The 23524-nt window shown below is 39.2% G+C and overlaps 2 protein-coding genes across 3 annotated transcripts in view; both read right to left on the bottom strand.

Moving 5' to 3' along the window:
• Positions 1-287: 287 nt before the first annotated feature.
• On the bottom strand, positions 288-10585 carry pdk1 (pyruvate dehydrogenase kinase, isozyme 1). Its single transcript, XM_088930214.1, has 11 exons — positions 10035-10585; positions 9033-9174; positions 8122-8193; positions 7844-8028; positions 6601-6696; positions 5860-5937; positions 5022-5098; positions 4256-4354; positions 4053-4163; positions 1848-1961; positions 288-1418 (listed from the first exon to the last, which is right to left on the bottom strand). Exons 1-11 carry the CDS (start codon positions 10141-10143, stop codon positions 1278-1280), a joined length of 1224 nt encoding a protein of 407 aa, XP_088786340.1. The 5' UTR covers positions 10144-10585; the 3' UTR covers positions 288-1277.
• Positions 10586-13983: 3398 nt separating this feature from the next.
• The window catches only part of LOC148821985 (integrin alpha-6-like), a 33671-nt gene continuing 24130 nt past the window's right edge, over positions 13984-23524 (bottom strand). The window contains exons 15-26 of one of the 2 annotated variants that reach the window (XM_088930490.1): positions 22664-22841; positions 22482-22565; positions 22041-22120; positions 21607-21684; positions 21038-21140; positions 20119-20289; positions 18918-19022; positions 18656-18766; positions 17660-17758; positions 17150-17275; positions 16740-16872; positions 13984-15837 (exon numbers count right to left, since the gene is read on the bottom strand). In XM_088930490.1, the coding sequence (XP_088786616.1) occupies positions 16765-16872; positions 17150-17275; positions 17660-17758; positions 18656-18766; positions 18918-19022; positions 20119-20289; positions 21038-21140; positions 21607-21684; positions 22041-22120; positions 22482-22565; positions 22664-22841 (1243 nt within the window). In that variant the 3' untranslated portion in view covers positions 13984-15837; positions 16740-16764. The remainder of the gene's footprint in view (positions 15838-16739; positions 16873-17149; positions 17276-17659; positions 17759-18655; positions 18767-18917; positions 19023-20118; positions 20290-21037; positions 21141-21606; positions 21685-22040; positions 22121-22481; positions 22566-22663; positions 22842-23524) is intronic. The other variant, XM_088930489.1, reaches the window with a different exon arrangement.

The following is a 23524-nucleotide window of genomic DNA, read 5'->3' on the forward strand; positions in this document are numbered from 1 at the left end:
AATCAGTTTTCATCCTGCAGATCCTTGTAACCTTCTAAACAAGGTATCAGACAGGCCGCTGGCGAGACAGAATATGTATTTTTGTCCTCCTTCTAGTTATTTGCCTCAGCAACTGGAATATATTAAATGTGTTAAAGGGAAAGGTACTACTCCCTTTGTGTTGTGAATAAAACAACATAGTACCGATTAGAAGTTATTTCCATATAGGGTAGGCAATAAGAATACAACTTAGTTAGAAATTGAAAATGTACTTTTTGTGAAATAATACCAAAAGACTGAATCCACCATTGAATTTTGGTAATGCCTTTATTGGATAATAATGAGGTAAAAAGGGAACCACCTTTTTCACATTTCACAAGGTTACAGAAACTGTTTCAAAATGTGAATTAGCTAATGAAAAACATGTGGCATATTATGCACTCAAAAGATCGACTACAACCAGTTTCACCCACGCTCATAAATGTTGGAGGACACAGTAATGTGGAAAACGTTTTTGTACCATGAAAACAGTTTTAATAAAACATTTTATCTATACAAATGCCCAGAGCAGTTGAATTTTGACAGCCCAGAGCCACATTTATTTTTAACTGAAGCTTTGTTTCTATGGGTGTACATACAATGGCTAATACGGATTTAAACTCATAGGCACACATACTGACAAGGCTTACAAAATGTGCTTGTAAAAGTTCATATTGTTAAGTATCGCACAGAGAAGCCATCTGCTTTTGTTTTTTTTACAAGATGGTTACTGCTTCAAGATTATATCTTTAATATCAAAACTATTGCTATTATTCATTACTTATCAGTGATGTTAATACCAAAACAGATGAGGTATATTAGTTAAAACATGGCTCACCACACTGTTTGTTACAGGAAAAAAATATGGTTTACAATCTCCATCATATTAATTTCAAAAGCACACCAAGAAAGCCTTACATTCTGGACACTTATGTCCTCTCAAAAGCAAAGCAAAAAACGCCGACATATATTGTGCTACCACCTAGGACAGTTCCCCCCGTATTTATCTTTTAGTTCAATAACAATCGTCTGTGAGAAATACCCACTGGTGGAAACAATCGTTGCACGAACAATAATGCACAAGAACAAGAATGGAGTTTGGAATACATTTTTATGTGGAAAATATAAAGAGAATGTAATTTTCCTCCCTCTAGCTTCTAATACTGAACTCTACAGAAAACCTCACCCCTTCGCTACAGCCACCCTCCTACCTTCTGGACCCTGGTCTGTCGAGCCGATTGTAGTCCTGACTCGTACAGCTAAGAGCTGCGGAAAGTGGTCATGTCCTTCGGTTCTTTGCTGGGCACACACCAATCGTCGGCTTCGTGGATGGTCTTGTAATGTCTCCAGGCTGACCGGTTGTAGACGGGGAGCCTTTCTATGGAGTCCGTCGATAAAGCCTGCGGCAAAAAAAAAACAAAACACAATCATCTTGAACAGATGGCAATACCCATCTCTCCACAGCCAGCTCCTCGTCCCGCCTCTTGGCGCAACCTGACAAGGCCCAGGCAACAAGGAGGAGCAGGTTTGCACAAATCGTTTGAAGCTTGAAGCTGGTCTCCCGCTGGTGCCCCGTCCTTCTCATTTTGGCCCAGGAGCCACCATTCGTAGAGACATGAATAGAAAACCTCACTGAAAAAAAACAACCTTTTTTTCCAAATTGAGCTTTGGTACTCTTTTTTTTTTTATGCAGCACAGGTCTTCAACAGAAAGAATAAGTTGTCCACAGTACAAGATTCCGAATGAATACAAACCAAGACAGCAAGTGAGAAGTCTCTTTTTATAGAAAATATAACAAAAGATTGATTTTAGTATCACGGATAATTTACCTTTATATATATTACAGCATCGGTGCCATAGCCCTCCAATGAATAGAGTTTCAGGTCTCCCTGGAAATATCTCGCATACAAGCGGGAGATGGGCAGACCATAGCCGTAGCCAGCCTGCCAATACAAGACAAAGTAAGGGGGTCATCCCAAGAGAAAGATCACAACACTGAACTCCTCAACCTCTTAATGTGCCAGAAGATTGGATCAATGGAAAACAAGCATTACTGAACATCAAAAGAAACTTGTCACCGTTTTCACACGTGGGATTTTAGAAAACCGAAGCAACGTTTTTGGCAACGTTTTCAGGTCAATCGTTCACAACCAGCCTCGGTGTACTCATCTGACCACTGCACAAGCAATTCATTAACTTAATTGGTACGAGTCGACCGGGCGCAGGTAACGAGGTGGGCGAGCTTGCTCAACGTCCAGCCTGGTGAAAAATCGAGAAAAGAAACCGATGGCCACCGCTTGTCCAGAGAACGATGCTTTCATGCCATTTGGTATGTCGGAAGCTGGAGCAGTGAGACAGGTTTTCCGTAGAAGCCTGGTAGCTCAGAGGTGCGGAATGGTACACTACTTGCTGTGCACGACAGGCCAATTAATAGTGAAGGTCCCAGTGTGAGGTGTGTCAAGCAGATACAGAAATCCACTTGTACTCACTGATCGCAACCTGATCGCACGGCACTACACTGATCAAGTGCTGTCCTCCATGCAGCCTCATTCCGACAGGACAACATTCCAGCAGCACAACACGTGTCCTCGTGCTGCTTGTGCAACAGCACCTGTCTTGCCAGGTGACAGTGTAGCAGTTATGCTGTGGATGCTCTACTTGCCAGATTTGACTCCCAAGTGAACATGTGTGGGAAGAGCTGGGAAGTCGTACAGTACAGTTAGAAGGCACATGCTACAAGGGGAATGGGACAGAAACCCACAAGTCAAGATCTGCAAAGCATGAAATGCAGATGTACAGCTTGTGTCGCTTTCAGTGGTGACCGACATGCTACTAGCCTGTGACTTTCAGACAGCAGAGCCCCTCTTGACCAGTCCTGTTGATGACAAATGTTAATCAGCATAACGAAATTAACGGTGACACGTCTGTTTGATACAATGTCAGTGCAGGTGTAATAAAAAAGATGGGCATTTTCCTGATACTTTGTGAATTTGGTGATAAGTTTCTTTTGATGCTTCGTGTATAACGGACTGAACAATTACCAGTACACTTCCACAGATAGCTTTAAGACATTTACCTAAGCACACTGGCTCACTTATCTTTCCAACTGTTAAAGAAATAACTGATCTTTGGAACTCAATTGTGTCAGTTTTGAAAGGAAAACAACTTTATCTTTCATTTTACGGTGTTGCCAATCAAAAGTGAGTACACTACTATTGAGATACTGTTAAAGTAAATACATTCCGATAATGATTAATGGAAGGATTGAACAAAGGCTTTTTGTTGTTTTTTGCTCCTAAGTCTTTCCTTTCTGAAATGTCGGACTCTAAACATTAAAATCGCAATATGACTTTGCTCCTTTTAATGGCTTTAAACAACTAGAATTCATGCTTTTGTTAGAAGTATGCCTCTCCAAATATTAACTGAAAATTCTTGAATCTTTAAAACTGAACTCCTTCCTGAACATTTCAATACCACCTTTAGTGCTCCTTCTTCTCACACAGAGCATATTCAGCTTCAATTTTTGTCAGACTATTTCATTCCCACTCAGCAATACTGACACCTAGTGATCGTCTTTCGCAGGACACGTCACCCTTTGCTGTAACTCGGTATTAACAGCAGCAAAGCGGTTTCATTTTTCTTCTACCCACAATTCCTAACAGCGTTCAACAAAACTGAGACTGCACACTCCTGTTTTGTCTCACAATACATTCTTAAAAATATAAGTCACAATATTTTTATAGCAATTCTGAAAAGGAAACTGACAAAGCTGGCTGATATTCAGAATTTTTAACGTACTGAAAGAGAACAAAACAGATATTTATGCCTCTTACACACATTTGCAATAATGTTTCCTGAATTTAAGTATTCACTACTAGACCTGAGTCATCTTTTGGACTAAAGTAAAAGAGTTTACTGCTCCACACAGTGTATTGGTTCAACTGCCTTCTAAGAAGCTGGGAAAGAGCACTGGAGAGATAAACCACATCCTGTCTGGTCCAAACCAGAGGACACCTGAATGACTGGCGGCTCACCAGAGGAGTTGCCCGAGAGGTTTCCATGCGAGGCAGTGGGGCAGTGGAGTATGTGTAGCTGAACAGCCTCTCAATCTTCCTTAAAGGAACGCCTCCACCGCGGTCACTCATCTGGCAAACACAGGAAGAACATGAACACCCGTTCATCACACTGCACGTGTATTAAACTAAGATAAATCCCAGGAGGAAAAAAAAATCTCTACCTTCACTGTCAGATCTTCATGACCCAATGCAACTTGAACTTTGACTGGCGGATACTCCGCTATGACCCCATGATATTCCATTGTTGCTCTCATGGCATTCTGAAAAGAAATCCCCACATTCCGGGTTTAAGACTGTTAAGGTTCTACATAGAAACCAACAGCTTCACTGCTGAATTTATCTGGTACTGACCTGGACAGAACTGTGCGTACAAGCTCATTTATTACAATTCTAGTTTTGAAGAGACGAAAATATTTAGTATTGTTACTCCAAGGGCTCTGTATGAGATGGGTGTAACAATCGTGAGATCGGACTAAAATTGTATAAATCAACAAAATCAACTCAAGGCATCAGAAAAAATTCATCTAGGACCTGTGATCGGGGAAAAAATATTGTATACTGTAGCTTTTGTGAAGTGCAAATCCAAATAATACGATTTTCTGTGATGTGCTCAAGATTGCCGTGTTTAAAAATACATTTTATAGGAAAATTCAGACAAAAGCAAATCACATAGCAAGTTATATTATTCACAATTTAATGTTCTATTTTTCAGAGTTTTCTTGTACATACTGAAGCTAGTCTCTTCAGAAATGTGATGGAACTATGGAACTACTCCACATTCAATCACATCAGTAGATCAAAGGGAGAATACATCAGGTACACAGTATGATCATTTAAAAGCAGTATGCATCTGTACTGTGTGCTCAGGTGAATCTGGAGGTCAGGTTACAGTTCTGTGAAATCCAAAATAGAACGCACAAAACACACCTTAAAAAGCTCAAATACCATGTGGTAGAGGTGGGAAGGTACATACACCACTGTTGTTGGCTTTCCTCTTTCTTTAGCTGCAAAAACAGTGAAACCATAAGGATGTTCTTGCATTTTTAAAAATTATTTACAGATGCCAACAGACCATCCAACTAATGACAGCATTCACCACGCTAACATGGACAGAGTATTCTTTTTCTCTAATTACTTTTGAACACAGAACCACTCTAATGCATCCTTTGTATTTGCATTCTGCCCTTTGGAGAAGATGTGCATCAGTCAGCTGTTGAAATCCCTGTTGCTGCTGATGATGCATTTTTTAAATGCAATTTTGTTGCTATTCACAGCAGTGAAGTGGTAGCTTAAAAGTCATACTCCAGGCACACAGAAACATCACACAACCACTCTGAATAATGTATCTGTATGTACACTTATCCTGCTGAACAGTAGCAAACATTCCACATGTGGTAAACAGCCAGAGAAACCAGGTCACATGGAAAGCAATCTAGATTTGGATGATGCTGCTTAAACACATACAGCACTCTGTTATACTTACTAGACTAACACTGCCCAATATGTACTGACAGTAAAACCACAACAAATCAGATGCTATACATAGTCTGTCTTCATGGTTTGGATTAGTCACAAAATTAATTTTCAAATCCCAGAAAAATGTTTTATTTGGACAGAACTCTTCAACCCTACCTGCTTTTAATTATCTCTAAAAACAATGTCTCAATATTATAAGCAGGCAGCAAAATATATGTTATAAAATGGATTACATGAAAACAGAGAATTTGAAAAGTAAAGAAAAGCAAAGAACAACATTTCCACTTACCATTAAATTCTTCCAGTTTCAGCTCCGGTGAGTTCATATAATAGAGGTCACAAAGTCTTCTTGCATTTTCATATGCATCTAAATGAAAAGATCAAAACACAACATTTCAAAACTATCAGTTTTCATGGAGGAAATAATCTAAATCTAAACCTACTGCAGCACACAAACATAACTAATTTACTAAAAAGGTTGTATAATCTTACCTTATGAACAACTGTCCAAAATAATGTGACAAACCAGACAAAACTATGATGAGGTATAATCCAAGAATATTTTAAAATACAACAAAAGAGTCTGGTGTCTTCACACCAGGCTATAAAGACACTTCCTTCTTTGTACTGCCATTTAACTCAACAAAAATCAGGAATGTTAACTATACACACACAACACAGAAATTGTCAGCACATATTCAATTATTAACAGATCCCATTTTTGCTCTACAAAGTATGTGCTGGATTAGGATACCGGTAGATTAACACGCACTTTAGAGAAGTCCCAACATTCAAAATTCAATGAGAATGAGTCTCATAAACTTTTTGTCATATTCATGCGGTCCTTAAAAGTAAACTGTTACACCTCCATTCAAGAAAAAAACAATAAACCTCTAGTTATAATATAAAACAGAAAGCTGCAAAAACATCAGTAGAATTCATTATACTGTACAGCCAATGCTTTGATCCAGGGCAACAGGGAGACTATACTGCAAGAATAAAAACCAGAGGAATAAGACTGTTCACATACCCTTGATCACTTCTCCAACACGACAATGAGGGTCAATGCTGCCAATCTGCTTAGGGTGAGCTGGGTTTACTTTCACCTTTCCACCAAAGAGTAAAGCTTGAAAACAACGGACACAGGGTGATTTTCGGGCATAAAGGCATTAATACACCCTAAAACTAAAATCAAAACCCTGCAACAGGAGGGTAGGCAGCCAAAAGCTCATTAAGCTGTAAGCGCCATTATTGTTATCTCCACAACCTTTCTTTGAAATGACTTTTCCTTACGTGCTTCACAAGATAATTAATAGGGACCAGGACAAACACTGGGCTCCATTTGCACCAGGGTCAGCTTAAATGGCAGCCATTCTACAGAAGACACAGACTGCTTCTGAGGAAAACTTGAGTTAAATACACTTCAGACATTTCTTCCCTTACTGGGGGGGCGCAGTACAGATCAGACTCTGCACTTGAAAATCATATCACATTTTGAAGGCATTGTCACACTGAGAAAGGAAAAGCAGAAAATTGAAGACAGACAAGCAGAGTCTAATTCTAATTCAGTTTTGTACTGAATTCATGATCACACCCTGGGGGCTATACAGTACGTTCCTATCGGACATTGTCAAGCTGAGTAAACAAAGCATTTTTATCCATAATTAATAACTATTCAATACTAATCAATTAAAGTAGCTGCAATAAGCCTACAGAAATCATTTAGTAACTTCTTTTATACTCCCTGGTACCAAGACCCTGATATAAAATGGATTTAAGATGTACATGTATAGTAAAAGAAATACAGTATGCCTGCAGGTTTTCAGATGTCCCAAATTAATGATGACACAGAAAGAGAATGTGCTCTGGGAATAGTGCTGGCAGGAATATTGAACTTTAAGGAGTCTGACCCCATTGCTTATCAACCCCGGCAGCAGGGATACCACCGAAAGCCCCTGCAATCCATCACATGAGAGACTTCCTGAGCACCACAAAAACTACTGTTAACCCAAGTAAGAGACATGGAAAACTTCTTAGGTTGATGTGTTTTGCGTGCGCCATGTGATCTCTACCACACGACTGTCCAACAATGTTGTCAGAAATGCATTTACAAGTGAAAAAAGCTACATCAGACCCCCTCCCCCAAAGAAAACCAACTACATCTGATGTAAACAACCTTCAAGGCAATTGCTGAATGTCTATTTTTCAATCTGCATCCGCACAGTTCCTTTGACCTGATCTTCCCCACTGACCCCGTTACGTACAGTACTTACTGTGCTGATTGAGAAGCATTCGGATGGATATGCGGCTCATGAAAAAACGGTCGAGGAAGTACTGCACATTCTGGCTTGTCACCGGATCAATGCCATAGGACTCCTTGTACTCCACCACTCCCTGGGCCAGGGTGGGGATGACATCATTGTGGCGATTTCGGATTTTTATTACCGCATCCGTGAAGCTGAAAGGCCAGCAAGAACATCACTCAGCCGCTGTCGCCACCAACTCTCGCAAAAGGTCAAGGAAAAGTAAACGCGAAGACCATTTCCCTCACTCGTAAATGACTTTGTCGTCTTCTGCTTTTCTCTCCTTGAAGTCAAGGATCTCCTGGAAGCTCTGTATATACCTGCAAAATATGACAGAGAGAATTTTCAATTTCAACTGATTTTTTTTTACCAAAGTACAAAAATGTTCAAATTCCTGGAAGTGCAAATGGAACGGAAAATGTTCAGGAAGCTTAATGGCGTCTGGGGCAAGCACCATCCTGATCTAAAGAACCATCATATTAACTACATGGGCAATACTAAAATCTCTCCTGGTGCCAATGTGCAGAACTCTGGAAGTCCTCTTAAGAAAATGTGAAGAGCACTGCACACCATACTTAAAATGAGATGTGGAGGTGCTGTCCTGAAGTTTTTCAAGTTCATTGTAATGACACAGTGGTTAGCATTGCTGCTTTGAGGTGCTGGGGCCCTGGGTTCAATCCCGGACCTGGGGTGCTGTCTGTGTGGAGTTCGCATGTTCTCCCCACATTCACATGAGTTTCCTCCTTGGCAGGTTAATTGGCTTCTGTTAAAAACTGGCCCTGGTGCGAGTGTGCACGTGTTTGTGTCTGTGTGGCCTGCGGTTGACTGGCATCTCATCCAGGGTGTACCCTGCCTTGTGCTCAGCGCTTGTCGGGGTAGAATCTGGCTCCTCTGCCAACCTGAACCAAATGAAGTGGCTAGAAAACGAACGGATACAAAATTAAAACACAAAGTGTTTTCATGTCTGCGTTTAAGGCTTGTTTTTTGAGTGCTCTACCACTTAGTGTTTAACGCCTCCTTTGAAAACAGCACTGCCGAAAAGTTGGATTGAAAAAAAATAAAGTAAAAAGCAGCCTATGGCAGCTGGAACATACAGTACACTTTAAAAAGATATCAGATTAAGCAGTACTTATTTATTATAACTATTGAATTAACTTACCAGCTCTGGACCAATTGAACAGACGGAGTTTTGAGCAGATTGTCAGGCAGCAAGTTTATTTCTTTCATGATGTTCGCTAACCTGACAGGAAGTTCTTGTCTCAGAAACACAAAAGATGTCCTTTCACATGCATTTTCTGACCCTGAAAAGAGATAAGAATGCTCAACTGTAAAAAAATATATATATACTGTACTATAGCTCTATCTTGCTAAAAGGAGCTCAATATTATGTGATAGATAAGATAAGATAGTTACAAATAGTTCACTGGGGCAATGAAACAAGCATCTAGCCTTTTGCTACTGATATTGTACAATAGTTGATTCATCCAAAAAAAGTACAGGTTAAAGCACCTACTACGAAAAACCAAGGATATCTGCTATCAGATCGTTTAATCAGTATTGTTTATCTTAATTACAATATGCTAGGAGCTCAAAATCATTTTTCTCTGTACAACACATTTCTTCCCATGATTATTACTGTAAGGATGTAAAGCCATCTAAAGAATTACAAACAGGTTTTACATATTTGATACAGTTCTTCTCATTGTATTTGATTATGCATGGGATGTTTGGTCTCGGGAAATATCAACTACATCGAGGTATAAACATATCAAAATGGAACTAGGCCTACTTTACATGGGAACCATCAATTGAGTTTAAAGTATCACTAAGGTCTAAAAGACAATTTGGTTTAGATTTATGTTTTCTCCTGTGACAAATACATGCTATCAGTGTTTTTCAAAAGCACCGACCGTCTGGGTCAGGACAGGAGACCAGTCCGTCAGCTTTTACTTTTCCATTTCGAATAGGTATGAAAAACAAAGTTACAGTATCTACCTACAGAACTGTTATGTAATTGGAGAACTGCCTGTCATTATCGCCCTACGGTGCATATTGTGTATGGCTGTTTTTACTTTTAAGCTTTGATTATATTTCGTATACAGAATAGCGAAGAAGCACATCTTTGCGTACCAATTGTTGCAAAACAGTCCAAATCACTCACCAAAATCCAAGAACTGTTTCATGGACAGAGGGGAAGGAGAAAATCTGGAGTAGAAATCCACTTGTTTGCCAAGAGAGCCGTTTTTCATAAGAAATGTTAGGAGCCTCATGTTGATGGATACGTTCTTCTCACCTGAGTGATTTTAACTCTGTGCTCTCACTATCACATAGCTAAGATCAATGCACAACAACCAAGACAAGTTCGTCCGTTTTTCAGTTTAACTGGGGCAGCTGAAAAACGACATTCACGCAGCTACCAAGACCTCGGAATGGTTTTCTGTGCCTGTGTATTTTTTTGTAGCTTCTTCTTAATTTGTGCCTTTGCAGAATGAATAAAAATGTTCAGCAGTACAAAACGACATCGGTCCTGTCAAATAGATTAAATGTTCCTCAGTGAGCTGCTACTTCCGAGTTTGGAAATAAAGTGATCAGTTATGTGCGCGGATGATAAAGTAAAATAACGCGTTTTGAAGGTTAAGTTTTCTAACATGGTAGCATTAACACAAACAGCACACAAATAACCCCTACTGGTCTTTGCAAACACCAGTTCCTATTCCTTAGGAGGTTAATGTCGCTCAATAAAGACCCAAACAACGTGACTAAAGCGTTGGCCAATCGTTGTCAAGCAGCACAGAGCGGAGGAAGTGAACTTGTTTTTTTAAAAAAACAGGTTTCCGCAAAGATATGAAATCGGCGTTGACCAATCACCTCAAATACACAGATTGTTTTGCAAACAGTATAATTAACTGGAAATTGGAGGACTCCTAAACTACTCATTAGTATTTCGTTGCAGTCGTTGTTCCCGCAAAGAGGCTGCCACATGAGTCACCCCTTTCTCTGATTTTATTTTAATATTTGGTGTGCATTTATGCCCTTTAAGAAAGTCCAGCTATTGATTGCTTGCTGTGTGCTGAAAAAGCCCATTGGCGGTGTACGACACAGTCTTGGCTCGCTTACCTGAATGCTGAGAAGGACGTTGTCACGTGACCAAGGCGATTTAAAGATAATATCCAGGAGTTGCTGTTTGTACCCTGCAATCAAACTGATGATCAGTGTTTGTGAAGTGTTTATATTGGATCACTACCATTATGTTTTCACCTGTGTCACATGTACGAGTATGCATTTATTGTAGTGCACTGTCAGCATTTACATACAGTACTATTGTAATTTTATGCCTCTATCGCATGAATCCTAATTCAGTTTCACCTATGCAGTGTCCTTGAATCGCCAATAATAACAGTTCGAAATGTCATTAAGTCTCTTAATGGACACTTAAGAAATCATGCAGATATTCGTTTGTACTGTATAACATGAACTGAATAACCATATAGCCTTAAATAGCCTTGAAAAGTAATCACCTGCCTGCAAATACATTTTGTTGAATTCTGAGCTTGCATGGGTATTTAACGACTTTGCTAAAGCAATCTTGCAGTTCAGAATCCAAAGCTTCATCTGAAAGGTCACAAAATTAGTTTAATGTTCACAAAATATTTATAAGTGTAATAAAAATGGTTTAACTTAATGCAGGGGGAATGTACTGTATGTGTCTCTGTGAGTGCCCTCAGTTGGATATTGAATTTCAAAGCACATCTCACAAAGTAATACAGCAAACCAACCATGAAAACCAAGGTGTTTTCAAAACAAGTCAGGGATAAAGTGGGTAGAGCAGCAGAAAACAGGGGAAATGCACAAGTAAATTTCAGAGTCACTGATCATCGTAATGGTAGCATGGTGGGGCAGTGTTTTGCGTTGCTGCCATGAACTGCTGGGGCCCTAGGGTGCCATCTGAATGGAAATTGTACATTCTCCCTATGTTTGCATGCTGTTTCCTCCAGGTGCTCTGGTTTCCTCCCACAAACCAAAGACTTTCTGGTAAGTTGATTGGCTCCTGATAAAAACTGGCCCTGGTGTTTGTCTGGGCCCTGCGAAGGACTGGCGTGCCAGCCAGGCTGTGTCCTGCCTTGAGCCCATTGCTTGCTGGCTCCCCCACAGCCCTGAAGTGGAGGAAACAGTAAGAAAATGGGTGGATGATCATTATTAAATAATGGAATGTGTGTCATACAATCCCGGGCAGGCATTCTTTCCAAATGGAGCAGCCGTGAATCAAGCAGCGTTTTTGAAAGATTTGCAAAGTTGTGTCTGAGATGGTAGTCACTGTTTATACATCATCATCAATATGATGCATCGATTTGATGGGCAGATGACACAGAAAGTGAACTTTTTGGTCTAAATGAATATTGCTACATTTCTCACAAGCCCAACACAGCACATCAGTCAACACCATATTAATCACAGTAGTGGCACGGTGGAGTCTTCTCACCAGTAGGGACTGAAAACCTCGTTAGTATTGATGGAAAAATGGATGGTGTAAAGTACTGGCAACTCCTAAGGAAAACCTGCTTGAGTTTTGGATTTTCAGTTTCCTCAAAACCCACTTGTCTCTTAACTGCTGGTGCCAAATTACACTCGTGACTCCTTCCTGACAGAGCTGCCATTATACCAATTTCCTTAAAAATTCTTAATAATGCAATTGTAACTACACTAATGGGCACTACAGTGGAAAGTAGATTAAACTTTTTGTTGATTCTTTCGTAGCTATTCCTCAGTTTGCAGAAGTGAATGAGCTTTTGCCTGCAGTCTTCAGAGATCTGATCCTAAATGTCTTCTACTGTATGTGCTTCCTCCTTTCACACCCAAAGGAACCAAAACCTTCAGAGGCCTCTAAATTGGCTTTAATCCTCAGAACATACTGTCGTAAGAGATTTTTAAGACATACTTAAATACGAATAAATAATACTGATTTTCTAGATTTCAGTTATGACAAATCTGATTTTCTTCTGTGCAAAGATACAGTAATCAGAACATAGCTGTGACAGGTCCACCTAAGTAAGGTGATTCACAGCGTCTGAGCACATGAAAACTGATTATTTATAGAAGTACAGTGAAAAGAGTCTTTATTGTGGATACATTTCCTCCAGAACATACCAAGGCTTGATATTCAACAGCCTGAGCACAAACTAACACAGTGAAGCCCTTTAAAAATCAGACATTACAAACGGCAACCATGAGAGAATGCATCTTATAACAACTATCTAATTAATCTTCACCTAGCATATCTATTTACAACACTAGGAGGCATAAAATGACCTCTAGTGGCAGGTAAGTTGTAAATATCACTTTTCTGACCCAGCCTGCCACAGTAATTTTTAGATTTTTGTAAGCAAAGGCACTATTTAATCCATAAATCATTCTGTTGCATGTTTTTGGTTCCTTTCTTTTCTCTGGAAATATGAATAAAGAGGGCACTGTTCATTAATGTTAATAGTAACCTACTGTACTGTACCTGGATATCAGGATTTCAAAAGTAATAAACATACTTATATCCACAAGTCCCAAGTGGGATTCTGCTGTTTGAGCAAGGTACAGTATTTCACTCAGACTGCTCCAGTAATTGTAGTGCCACATAAATGTGTAGTCTTCAGGTTGTCATTAAAAAAATATTTGTCCAATTAAATTTGGGTGAAGGATTTAAAATTACACTTTCTCAGCGATTTCAGAAAGGCACATACAATACTTATGTCCAATAACAGAGAAATATTGAGAAGTCATCAGTGTGGTGGCACACAAGCTGCAAAAAAACATACAGTATACTCCATGCCTAAAAAAAGGCTCCAGAGGTGAAAAGTATTTTTCTCTTACTTTTTAGATTTAACCTCTGCTTGTTCACTGTTGTGTATCTTTTCTGACTGTACAGATGAAGATGAAGATGAGGTGAAGAGGACTGAGGTCATGACAACAAATACAAAACTACACATTTTCAACAAAAGCAATACACTGACTGGCAAGGCTACAAGTGGCACTCCCTCAAAATTCAAAATGGAAATGTTCAAACACATTATACTGTAACATGATTTTCAATTCAGGTGAATAAAAGACATAAAAACAGTCAAAAATGAAAATAAGGTTTATTTCTGTTATTTTAATTACAAAAAAATCCACAGGTTAGAGTTTTTGGAGCCAGGTTTGGGAAAGATGGATCAATTTGAGACACGAGTCAGTGATGAGCCTTGGTATGTTTTAATGCACTGATGACAGATAAGGGTTTTTGAAATGTAAGTAACTGTATGGTGAAGCCCTGTTCACTAGACAAATTTCAAATCTGAAAAAAACATCAACAAAGCTATATCCCCACTATAGCTTTTTTAGCTTCCTAAAGACATCTTAATCCAATTATAAACTATTTACATGACCTATTAATAGGTTTCCAATTCTTTCTACAGGTTTATATTGTTATTTTGCAAACACTTAAAATAATTGCTTCTCTGAACTTCACAATTGTAGTTCACATTGATTTATTTTTGTCAAGAATATTCAATAATACATTTTCCTTTGTTCTGGAGTAGAGGAATGAGTGCTAAGGGGGCATAAAATACAGTGCCAATATTGCATATTATGCCATGATTGCACTGAATTAATTTTGTTTTTGAAGGTCCTTTACAATCTTACCATGCAGATTATGAGCAGAAGCAACATAATACAAAGTGAAAATCTGAAATAATCCTGAAAACATCATGTACTTAGACACTATGCATTCCACTGTCTTCCTAAACATATTATGAGCTAGGAGCCAATTCAGAGTATCCTCAACAACAAAGAATTCCATCTCATGAGACTAACTCTCCACACAGTAGCCAGAGAATACACTTATGTACAGACTGGTTTCAGGTTGTGCAGAACGTACAGACTGGTTTCAGGTTGTGCAGAACATTGGAGAGGAAAGGCAACTAAATGAAGAAAACGGCACTTAAGACAAAGACAATTGACTTACTATGTACATTAAAAGTGAAACAAAAAGTAATTGTCAGTAGTGTGGGTACAAACGAAAGCCCTTGGTTAAATTTTCTAGTGCAGCAGTCACCTTTCTCCCAAATCATCATTATGGTACCTTAGGTTCATTTGATCTCTGCATAACACTTTTCATCAAAATAAGCAACAGGAATCTTTGGCCTATGTGTATTTTAAGAACAGTCTATGTCAAAATAAATACCAGATTGCGCTAAAAATATTTAAATATATACAAAACATACAAAATGTTCCAGCCTATACATAAAAATAGATCTTGAAGATCTGTTTAACAAAAATAAAAAAAATCGCCTTAGAAGTTTCAACCTGGTGCTACAGCTGAAAAACCTATATACCCATAGAACATAGAGAACTGCAGGATGTCCAGGGACATCTTAAACACATAACTGCATCCCATGTGGATATTTCTGCTTTAAAGATAAGGAAAGGATTCAACCCAAATGATCACCCTACACAGACAAGATGCATACAATAGCGTGATGGTTACAGCAAAGTTTTAAAACAGGAAAAAACAAAATCAAAACCTAAGGAGCTTAATTCTCTCTAAGTGACAAGGTGTGTGATTTAATGGTAGTTTTATACAGATTTTAAGCTGTTACTGTAATGGAGGGTAAATGGCTGAATGCAAATTGAGTGTAAATGGCCTTTTTTAAAAAAAAATACATACAATCGCATTAAGCCCATTCAAAATAAAGAACCGCTGTCTTTTGGAATGTCATTGAGGAGCTTTGCATCCATTGGGATTTCCCCAACACCGCCAAAGTGATCACTTTGTCTTAGGAATAGCTTTCATTCTCATTCCAAGTGGTCATCCACTGTTTTTTTTCAAGTTTGACAAGTTTGGTCTTTCCGTCTTTAAACTGGCGCTCCTCCTTCCGTATCCGAACGGCGTGGTATCGGGGAACACTGTCGTCGTACTTGGAGCGCTTGAAAAATCCACACTGAGGAAGCAGAAGAGATGTTAGGGACTTCAAAAAGCACCAGCCACCGTTTAAAAAAGAACTCAGTTTACTAGCGCTTAGGAGAGAAGCTTGAAATAAAAGGGAAATGGGCGTTTTTTTTGTCCGTTTGTGGACGAGAACAGAAATCATGCTTAATATTAAACATGGAAAGCATTATGCGAAACAAAATCCAAGAAGCCAGCAGGATGGCAAAGCAGCAACCTGGAAAAAAGGCACCTTTACAAACCTTGGGAGAAACAGGCATTAAAAAATCTGGAATATTTTTGCATGAAGACCAGGGCAGTGCTGTGCTTTTGGTGCAAGAGAAGTGTTTAATACAGTATAAGGCTTAGAAATTCTGTAACTGCAATATTTGGGAGAAAGATTTTCAGGGCAAGGTGGAAATTTACCAATGCAGAAATGTACCCAACAATAGTAATTATGTTGGCAAAGGAGAAAACAAGAAATCAATGATTCTGGCTGGACTGCTTTCAAATTAGAGTCATTCATTGACAAGGTCACTTGTGGAGATCTAGAGCTCATTTTGATACTCTTGGTAGAGTTACTTACAATAAACATTCTCTTATTAAATGTTAAAATTTGCTAGGATACGGAATAGGTGAATGCTTATGAGAAAGTCACTTGTGGAGATTTAGAACTCATTTTGATGCTCTTGGTAGGGTCACTTTCAGTAAGCTCGCTCAAATGAAATGTTCAATAAAATTTGCCAAGATTTAAAATAGATAAATTCTGAGAAGCATCGGTTGACGTAAATTTCCAAACTGCACAAAGAATCCTTCCAAGAAAGTGATTTCCCTCTCGGCAAAAGTGAGTTAGTGTTTGTTAAGCCCCACGCTCCCTGTCTACTTTACACCCACAGAGATTTGCTGAGCTTTTATTACCCAATACTGAGTGCAGAGACGAGCACTATGCATCAGTAGTAAGTCTTTCTTTGTCAGATGGCTGAACATGGATCTCAGCCTTGTGATATGCAGCATCATAATGGTCTTTTTTGGCTCTCTTGAAGAAACCACACTAAAAGGAAGCAAGGCGTTATGTCATTTTGTTGGCCATAATTACAGACATTTAGACACAGGATGAAATAATAGACTGTTGTTGTAATTATTTAAACATTTAAGTAACTTTTTTTTTCTAGAAAGGTAAACTGTCGATATCTGAGAGGATTATCCTTGTTCCTTAATACATATTTTATTAAATCTTTGCTGCTTTACAGAGACTACACTGAAACTACTGTTCAGCAGAAACAACTGTGATTGACTCTTGTAATGTGGATTCATTTCAGCTTCGTTACCTTCCAAAGCAGGAACACCAGTAGTGCCAGCATCAGGATTCCAGCAAGAATGGCAACCAGGATAATCCACCAGGGTGCTCCTGTGTACTTTGCCACTGTCTTTTCCGGGAAGACTGTCAATTTCACCTATACATGTACAAAAAAAAGATAACAGGCTTGAATGGCTTCTCTGCTCCTGAAGAAGCTTATTCAGTGACACACTCTCCTTTATTTTAATCAAAAGGCAAGCTTATCCGACGGGGGCTAGGATGAAGAGGGACACAGCAAATTCATTTTATGCCACATCAGAGAACACCTGAAACTCTGCTGAGAAAATGTTTAACAGCATTAAGGATTATATCCTGTCCGGTCAAGCATTCCGGCTACAAAAAGGATTGTTATTTTTCTGATACCTCTGGGAGTATGTTGCAGTTAGAAGTGTAAGTGTCATTTTATGTTGAGTATCGTATATAATCAATGTGGGGGCAACGTGAATGTTAAAGAGGAAGAGGAAAATTGTGAGGGCCATACCTGAGTTTCTGCATTTTTAAGCACAATGTTCTTTGCAGAGGCATCAAGGCTGAGAGAGGCTTTGACAAGAATGTCAAGGTAATTCAGGGTTGAATAGTCCTAGAAAGAAGACATTTACATCACTTGTAGAATGTCTGGATTAAACACAACTGTGACAAAAATACAGCATTAAAAAATGCAGCATGTATCTGAAGATGTTGCATGCGTCCACAAACCGGTATTTTATCTATTTTATCATTTCAGGCAGATTAATTTATACACGGCACCTTATGACATGTGTATGTGAATACATGTGAAATTAAATTTTTTCAATATTAAACAAAGTCATTTAAGTGATAACGGAATTTGATTATCCATTATTTTCTAACTGCTTCTTCTAATTTTGGGTCGCAGGGGAGCTGGAGCCTAACCTGGCAAGCCACAGGCAGAAATCGGGGTACACCCTGGACAGGACACCAGTCCATGACAGAGCACACACACACACACTTACACCCCAGGGCCAATTTTCCTTGAAGTCAATTAACCTACCAGCATGTCGTTTAACAGTGGGAGGAAACTGTAGCACCTGCAGGAAACCCACACAAACACGCGAGAACATACAAACTCCACACAGACAGCACTCCAGGTCTGAAATTGAACCCAGGGCCCCGGCACTGCGAGGCAGCGATGCTAACCGCTGCACTACCGTGCCACCAGGATTTGGTCAAGTAGTCATTAATTGTGAAGTTTGACCACGTTTCTCTTTTAGTGCTATAATTTGACCAATCATACTCAGCTCATGATTTCTGTAGATAGTAACCAGTTACAAATGCATACGATAAAAAATTGTTAAAATCTCTTGGCCTGAACAAAAAATAAGGGTCTTTAATGTTAACCACTGTCAAATGATTAAACTAAAACTGTGGTCATATCACTTGTCGAAGGGGTACAAATAGGTGTTTCGGATCAAAAATGTATTATCTGCATACTCCTTGTACGCACAGTAGTATTACTTACTTCAAGGAAGGTGCTGTTCCAGAGTCTTGACCTTAGAACAATAATTGGGTTGTTATCCAATCCCTGGAGCGGGCACCTGATCTCCACACATCGTGTTCCATTGCCACAGCTCTGCAACCAAAAAGGCTCGTGTATCAGAGATCTTTCTATTCCACAGATAGGATCTGTGGGCATTATCCATCTAACACTCACCCCCCCACACACACACACCAAGAAGAAAAGAAGAAGAAAATCTACAAAAAAAAACTACAAAATCTTTTACCAGAGTGGTATATTTTCTTTTGTCCGTGAAAAGGGAAAATTTTCCCTCCCCTGATGTTTGTCTTTGTTCAGTTTCACGCTTTTTCCTAGAACTGCTGGAAGATGTCTGAAAGGAAAAAATAAATAAAAATCCTGTAAAAAAAAGTTATATTGTGGAAATAGTTATCTGGCATTTGTTACACTTCCACTGGATCACCACTGGGCTGTGTCTTGTCTCCCCTACAAGAGCACAGCCAGGGATACACACAGAGATAGACATCTCATAAAGTGTGCAGCTGACACAGAGCTGGTCAGCTTATAATCATTACGGGCCCATTCTAAATGATTTTACTCAATGGTGTGATGAGCTCGTTTTGATGTTAAATGTTTGAGAAAATAAAAGAACTGGTCATTGATTTTAGGTAAAATGCAACACTCCTCCAACCTACTGTAATTTGCTACACTCCAATAAATTGTAAGTAACTACAAGTACTTGGGATATAGACAAAAGACTGTGATGGGTCAAATGGTATGACACCATATATAAAAACCACCAGAAGAGACCCTTTTAACTTATTAACTATATTAACACTTAATCACAAGTAATTTAATCTATAAGTAATTTCTTGAAAGTGTGTTAACTTGTACTGTCACACTTTTACGTTTGGCAACATCAGTACTGTTAATTGTAATAGTGAAAGTAAGGGTTGGAGAGATGGAGTGTGCGTCTCACGTCCTGCGTTGCAAATTTGCACTATATCTGGGAGATGCCTCCGTCTCCCCAGATGTTAAGGTAGCAGACTCATGAACTTTTTCATCCCTGCTGAAATCTCTCTCTCAAAAGAAAAGAAGTCTCTTATCTCCTGTAACAATAGTGTACCATCTTCTATGTTGGTGATGTTTCTCTTCCTTCGTTTTATTGCTGTATCGGACTGTGTTGTAAAATGTATTTTTTTCCATAATAAAGTTTGAATAAAGCCATGGGACCTTCTTGATAATCTATCGCAGGTAGCAGGACATCAGTAGCTGTGCATTAGTAAACTCAGCTGTAGCACACAAGCTACAGGAGGTAATATTAAATATTAACAAGGGGTGTTTGGGTTACAAATTCATGGAGGCGTGCCGTTAAAGGTCAAAGACCTAAGCAATACTGCAACCAGACATACAGTTGTTAATTTCTGGAAAATACATTTCATACATTTGAAGGAAGAAGCTTAACTTACCAAATTTAAAGAGTTTACTTCCCTTCGAGGGGTGCAGTCTATTCTCTTTGTACCGGTAGCGCTAATTTTCATCAAGTATAACAACCATTTATGATTTGCTGCCTCTTTTGGCCACTGAACATTCAGAGAAGCACTGCCAAATGATTTCAGTGGCTTTCCCAAATTGATCACCTGTGAAAGAACAAAAAAAAAGGTTTCACAGATGTCTGACAATAACTCTTGGCAAAAAAAAAAGTTTCTGCTTCTCACATGCAAGGTAGTATGGTTACAACATTTCCCAGTTCAAATAAAGATTCACCTTGTTCACAAAAAGCATCATGCTAATTTTAGTGAAGGGAAGAGCAGAAGAGCTTCACGTATCCATAGTACATTAATATGAACTATATAACTAAAAAATAAGGACATTGGGAATACAGATTTGAATCAGTCCAATTCATAAGTACTGAGGTGTGGAATTTGCTGTTATGTCTCAGTTTCTCAGATGATGCAATATAAGAAGAATATAATATAAGAATATAAGAAGAAAACCAGGATATTACTATAGTACTATAGGACTATAGCCTATAGCTCCATTACGTAACTGCAACACAAAAACCAAGAAACAAATTCAAGCCACATGAACATGAATCCATGAAGGAACTGTCCATCCACAGCCTCGGCATTTCATACTGAATCTCAAGCTAATTAAAAATCATTTAACAACCTAATGGAGGGCAATTCTGTTGTGACTTACATTGCATCTTCAAGAACGCTTATACTGTATATGAAGATGGGTGCATTAGAATTTATACATCTAAGAGCCACTTGAGACTTCATCACCTTGAGCTCTTGCTAAAGTCACCACAGAATTAATAAGGGGCAGAATGGGGCATACTTTGAGAGATACATGCTAAAGACGTGAATTAGATTAAATACTTACCCTGAATTCATAATCCACTAAACTCCCAATATCATCTTCCTTCCCCATGGCACTCTCTCCTTTCACAGTTCCTCCAAAGTAAACCTGGGAAGGCCGTGCCACACTAGTGGATAAAGTATAGGGCTTCTTAAAACAAGTACTTCATGAACCATCTGTCAAATCATTCTGTACAGGTGAACTGGTTTGGACCAGTGATTCAACATAGGAACTTAACAGAAAGAGATGGAATTCATACCCACTGTCCTGTGATCATACAGAGTATGAAAAATTAAGTAGAATAACAAGTCTTATGTATTGCAGTCATCAAATAGTCCTGTATGGTTCTTTTGGACCATTACATTTCACTATGCTTCGAAGACTTGCCAGCCAGATTCTGCTAAACTCCAATGCAATGCAGTGGAAATGCAAGCATGAATTGCATTCAATTCACTAGACCACCAAACCTGTTTGTATGGCTGTTTGTACTCAGTTTGTACTGTACCCGAATATAAACATTTACAGTATAAGGAGGAATTAGAAGTCAATATAGTTTTAAGAAGTTCATAGAATCGGCGAGGAATGGAGCTTACCCGGAGACTGACAGGAGCAATGCTATTAATACTTTAGCATTTGCTTTTAGTTTAGGCAGGTTCTTCTGTTCACTTGCCCTGCAGGGTAAAGGATAGAATTCTGTAATTTTAGCATAGATATACTGTAGTATATCTTGTGTTCTACATCACCTTAACCTGCTCCTACGAAACATAATACTGTCCACACTGATTGTAATTTTTAAAAATAAACTACTGCATAATTGCATAATTCATTGAAGAAATTCCATTAATTCCATTCCAGTGTAGGTGTGAACAAAAAAAATTATTTCTGGGAAATGGGAAATTTCTTTCTGGGAAGCAGAACTAAAGGTAAGTTGTATGAACTTTATTTTGCAGAGTCAGCCCAAAGGCTAAAGTCGGCAAAAACAGTCTACAATAAGAAACAGAGGAAAGGAGATGATTAAACAACTTACGTTTCAAGCTGAAGGTCAATTTCAACTTGTGTGGTGTCCAAAGTAATACCCGAAGTGCTCAGAATTATGTAGAAAGTGACCTGAAAATATTTGCAGCATTTAACACAGAAAGATTAAACTACAGACAGTATTTACACAATGCTCTCCCTAACGTAAGCTGCATTTTAACAAACAAAGCCCTCTCCCATGTTAGAGAAGAACAATTTTAGCATTGCACAGTACAAAACAATCATCAATAATATTTCATGTTGTCCCTTTTCCTGAAAATGCTATTCTTGTATTGCTCTCAGATAGTAATCAGGGCTGAAATGCAGAGAATGCTTACAGAAATAGAAGCGAATAAAGTTTCAAGTTTTAAGGTCTGTGTTTGCTACATTTGCATTTGGTTTATTATAAATGTCCTTGCCCCACCCAAAAAAAAACAACGCCATTAAAACGCACTTCTGATTTGCTTTTGAATGGATTTCCCAGGTCACAGTCTGCACGAGATCCATTTTGATTGGCTGTGCAGGTCACTTGCTTGTCCTGTAAGAAAAAAGGCAGTTTTTGCACTGTTGGAAAAGACATGTTCAGCAGCAGGTCGGTTATTACACTGAACTTCAAGGGTTAAAGACTTCACTCACTGAAGGAGCATTCAGAGTCCGTGCAGCGGAGTAAGACAGCGTGTCAGGAAGCAGGGCCACAAGCTTGGCTTCATAGGCGTCATCCCCATCTCTGTCACGTGAAGGCATGTTAGTCACCGTTACCTCCAGAGCAATATCTTCCTGATTACTGAGAGATATCACTGGGACCCCATTCTCCCTGGAAATAAAAAAGAAATGGATTATTGTTTTTGCAAGTAGCCTCTTCTGGGCAACACGATCTTCAGGAGTCCCAGGTGAAACGAGATGGTAGTGAGGCAGCGAGCAGGAAACAAGAGAGAGAAAGGCACAGGCAGGCTGGAAGTTAGGTAAAGGCTGCAACAACGCTGGGTGAAGGCTGTCTGTGGAAACAGGCAGGGAGACTAGCGGGGAAGACGCTGCCAGGAGAATCAGGCAGCCGGGTTGCTGGATTGAGTCTTTAAGGCGCGAGTAAGCCGTAGCTTTCCGGTGATTCGAGCTCAATGTCTGAGCGCCGATCTAGCGGAGAATGGTACACTTAATCGGATGATTGACCTGTGGATTGACTGCGAAACCGAAAGGCATTCGGTCTAACAGAGAGGCGGCCCGGCCTTGTTCACACGGGCCTGGGGGAAGGCCGCGCCTCTGTCCGAATGCTCTGGTCGCCCCTGGCAACTGCAGGACGCGAGCTGCACCCAGCCCAGGCATAACACATCAAATACTACAGTGCAACATTACACGTTATACACCACAAGAAATAATGCATGTAAATGAGGTATTAAAGGGAATATCATTAACATTGTGAATACAACAGAAAATATTGCATGTGTACCATACCACACTGTATGCCATATACTGTATATACACTACATACTTGTACGCTAC

Source organism: Atractosteus spatula, chromosome 13 (genome assembly GCF_055471065.1).
Source record: "Atractosteus spatula isolate fAtrSpa1 chromosome 13, fAtrSpa1.hap1, whole genome shotgun sequence".
Taxonomy (NCBI): Eukaryota; Metazoa; Chordata; class Actinopteri; order Semionotiformes; family Lepisosteidae; genus Atractosteus; species Atractosteus spatula.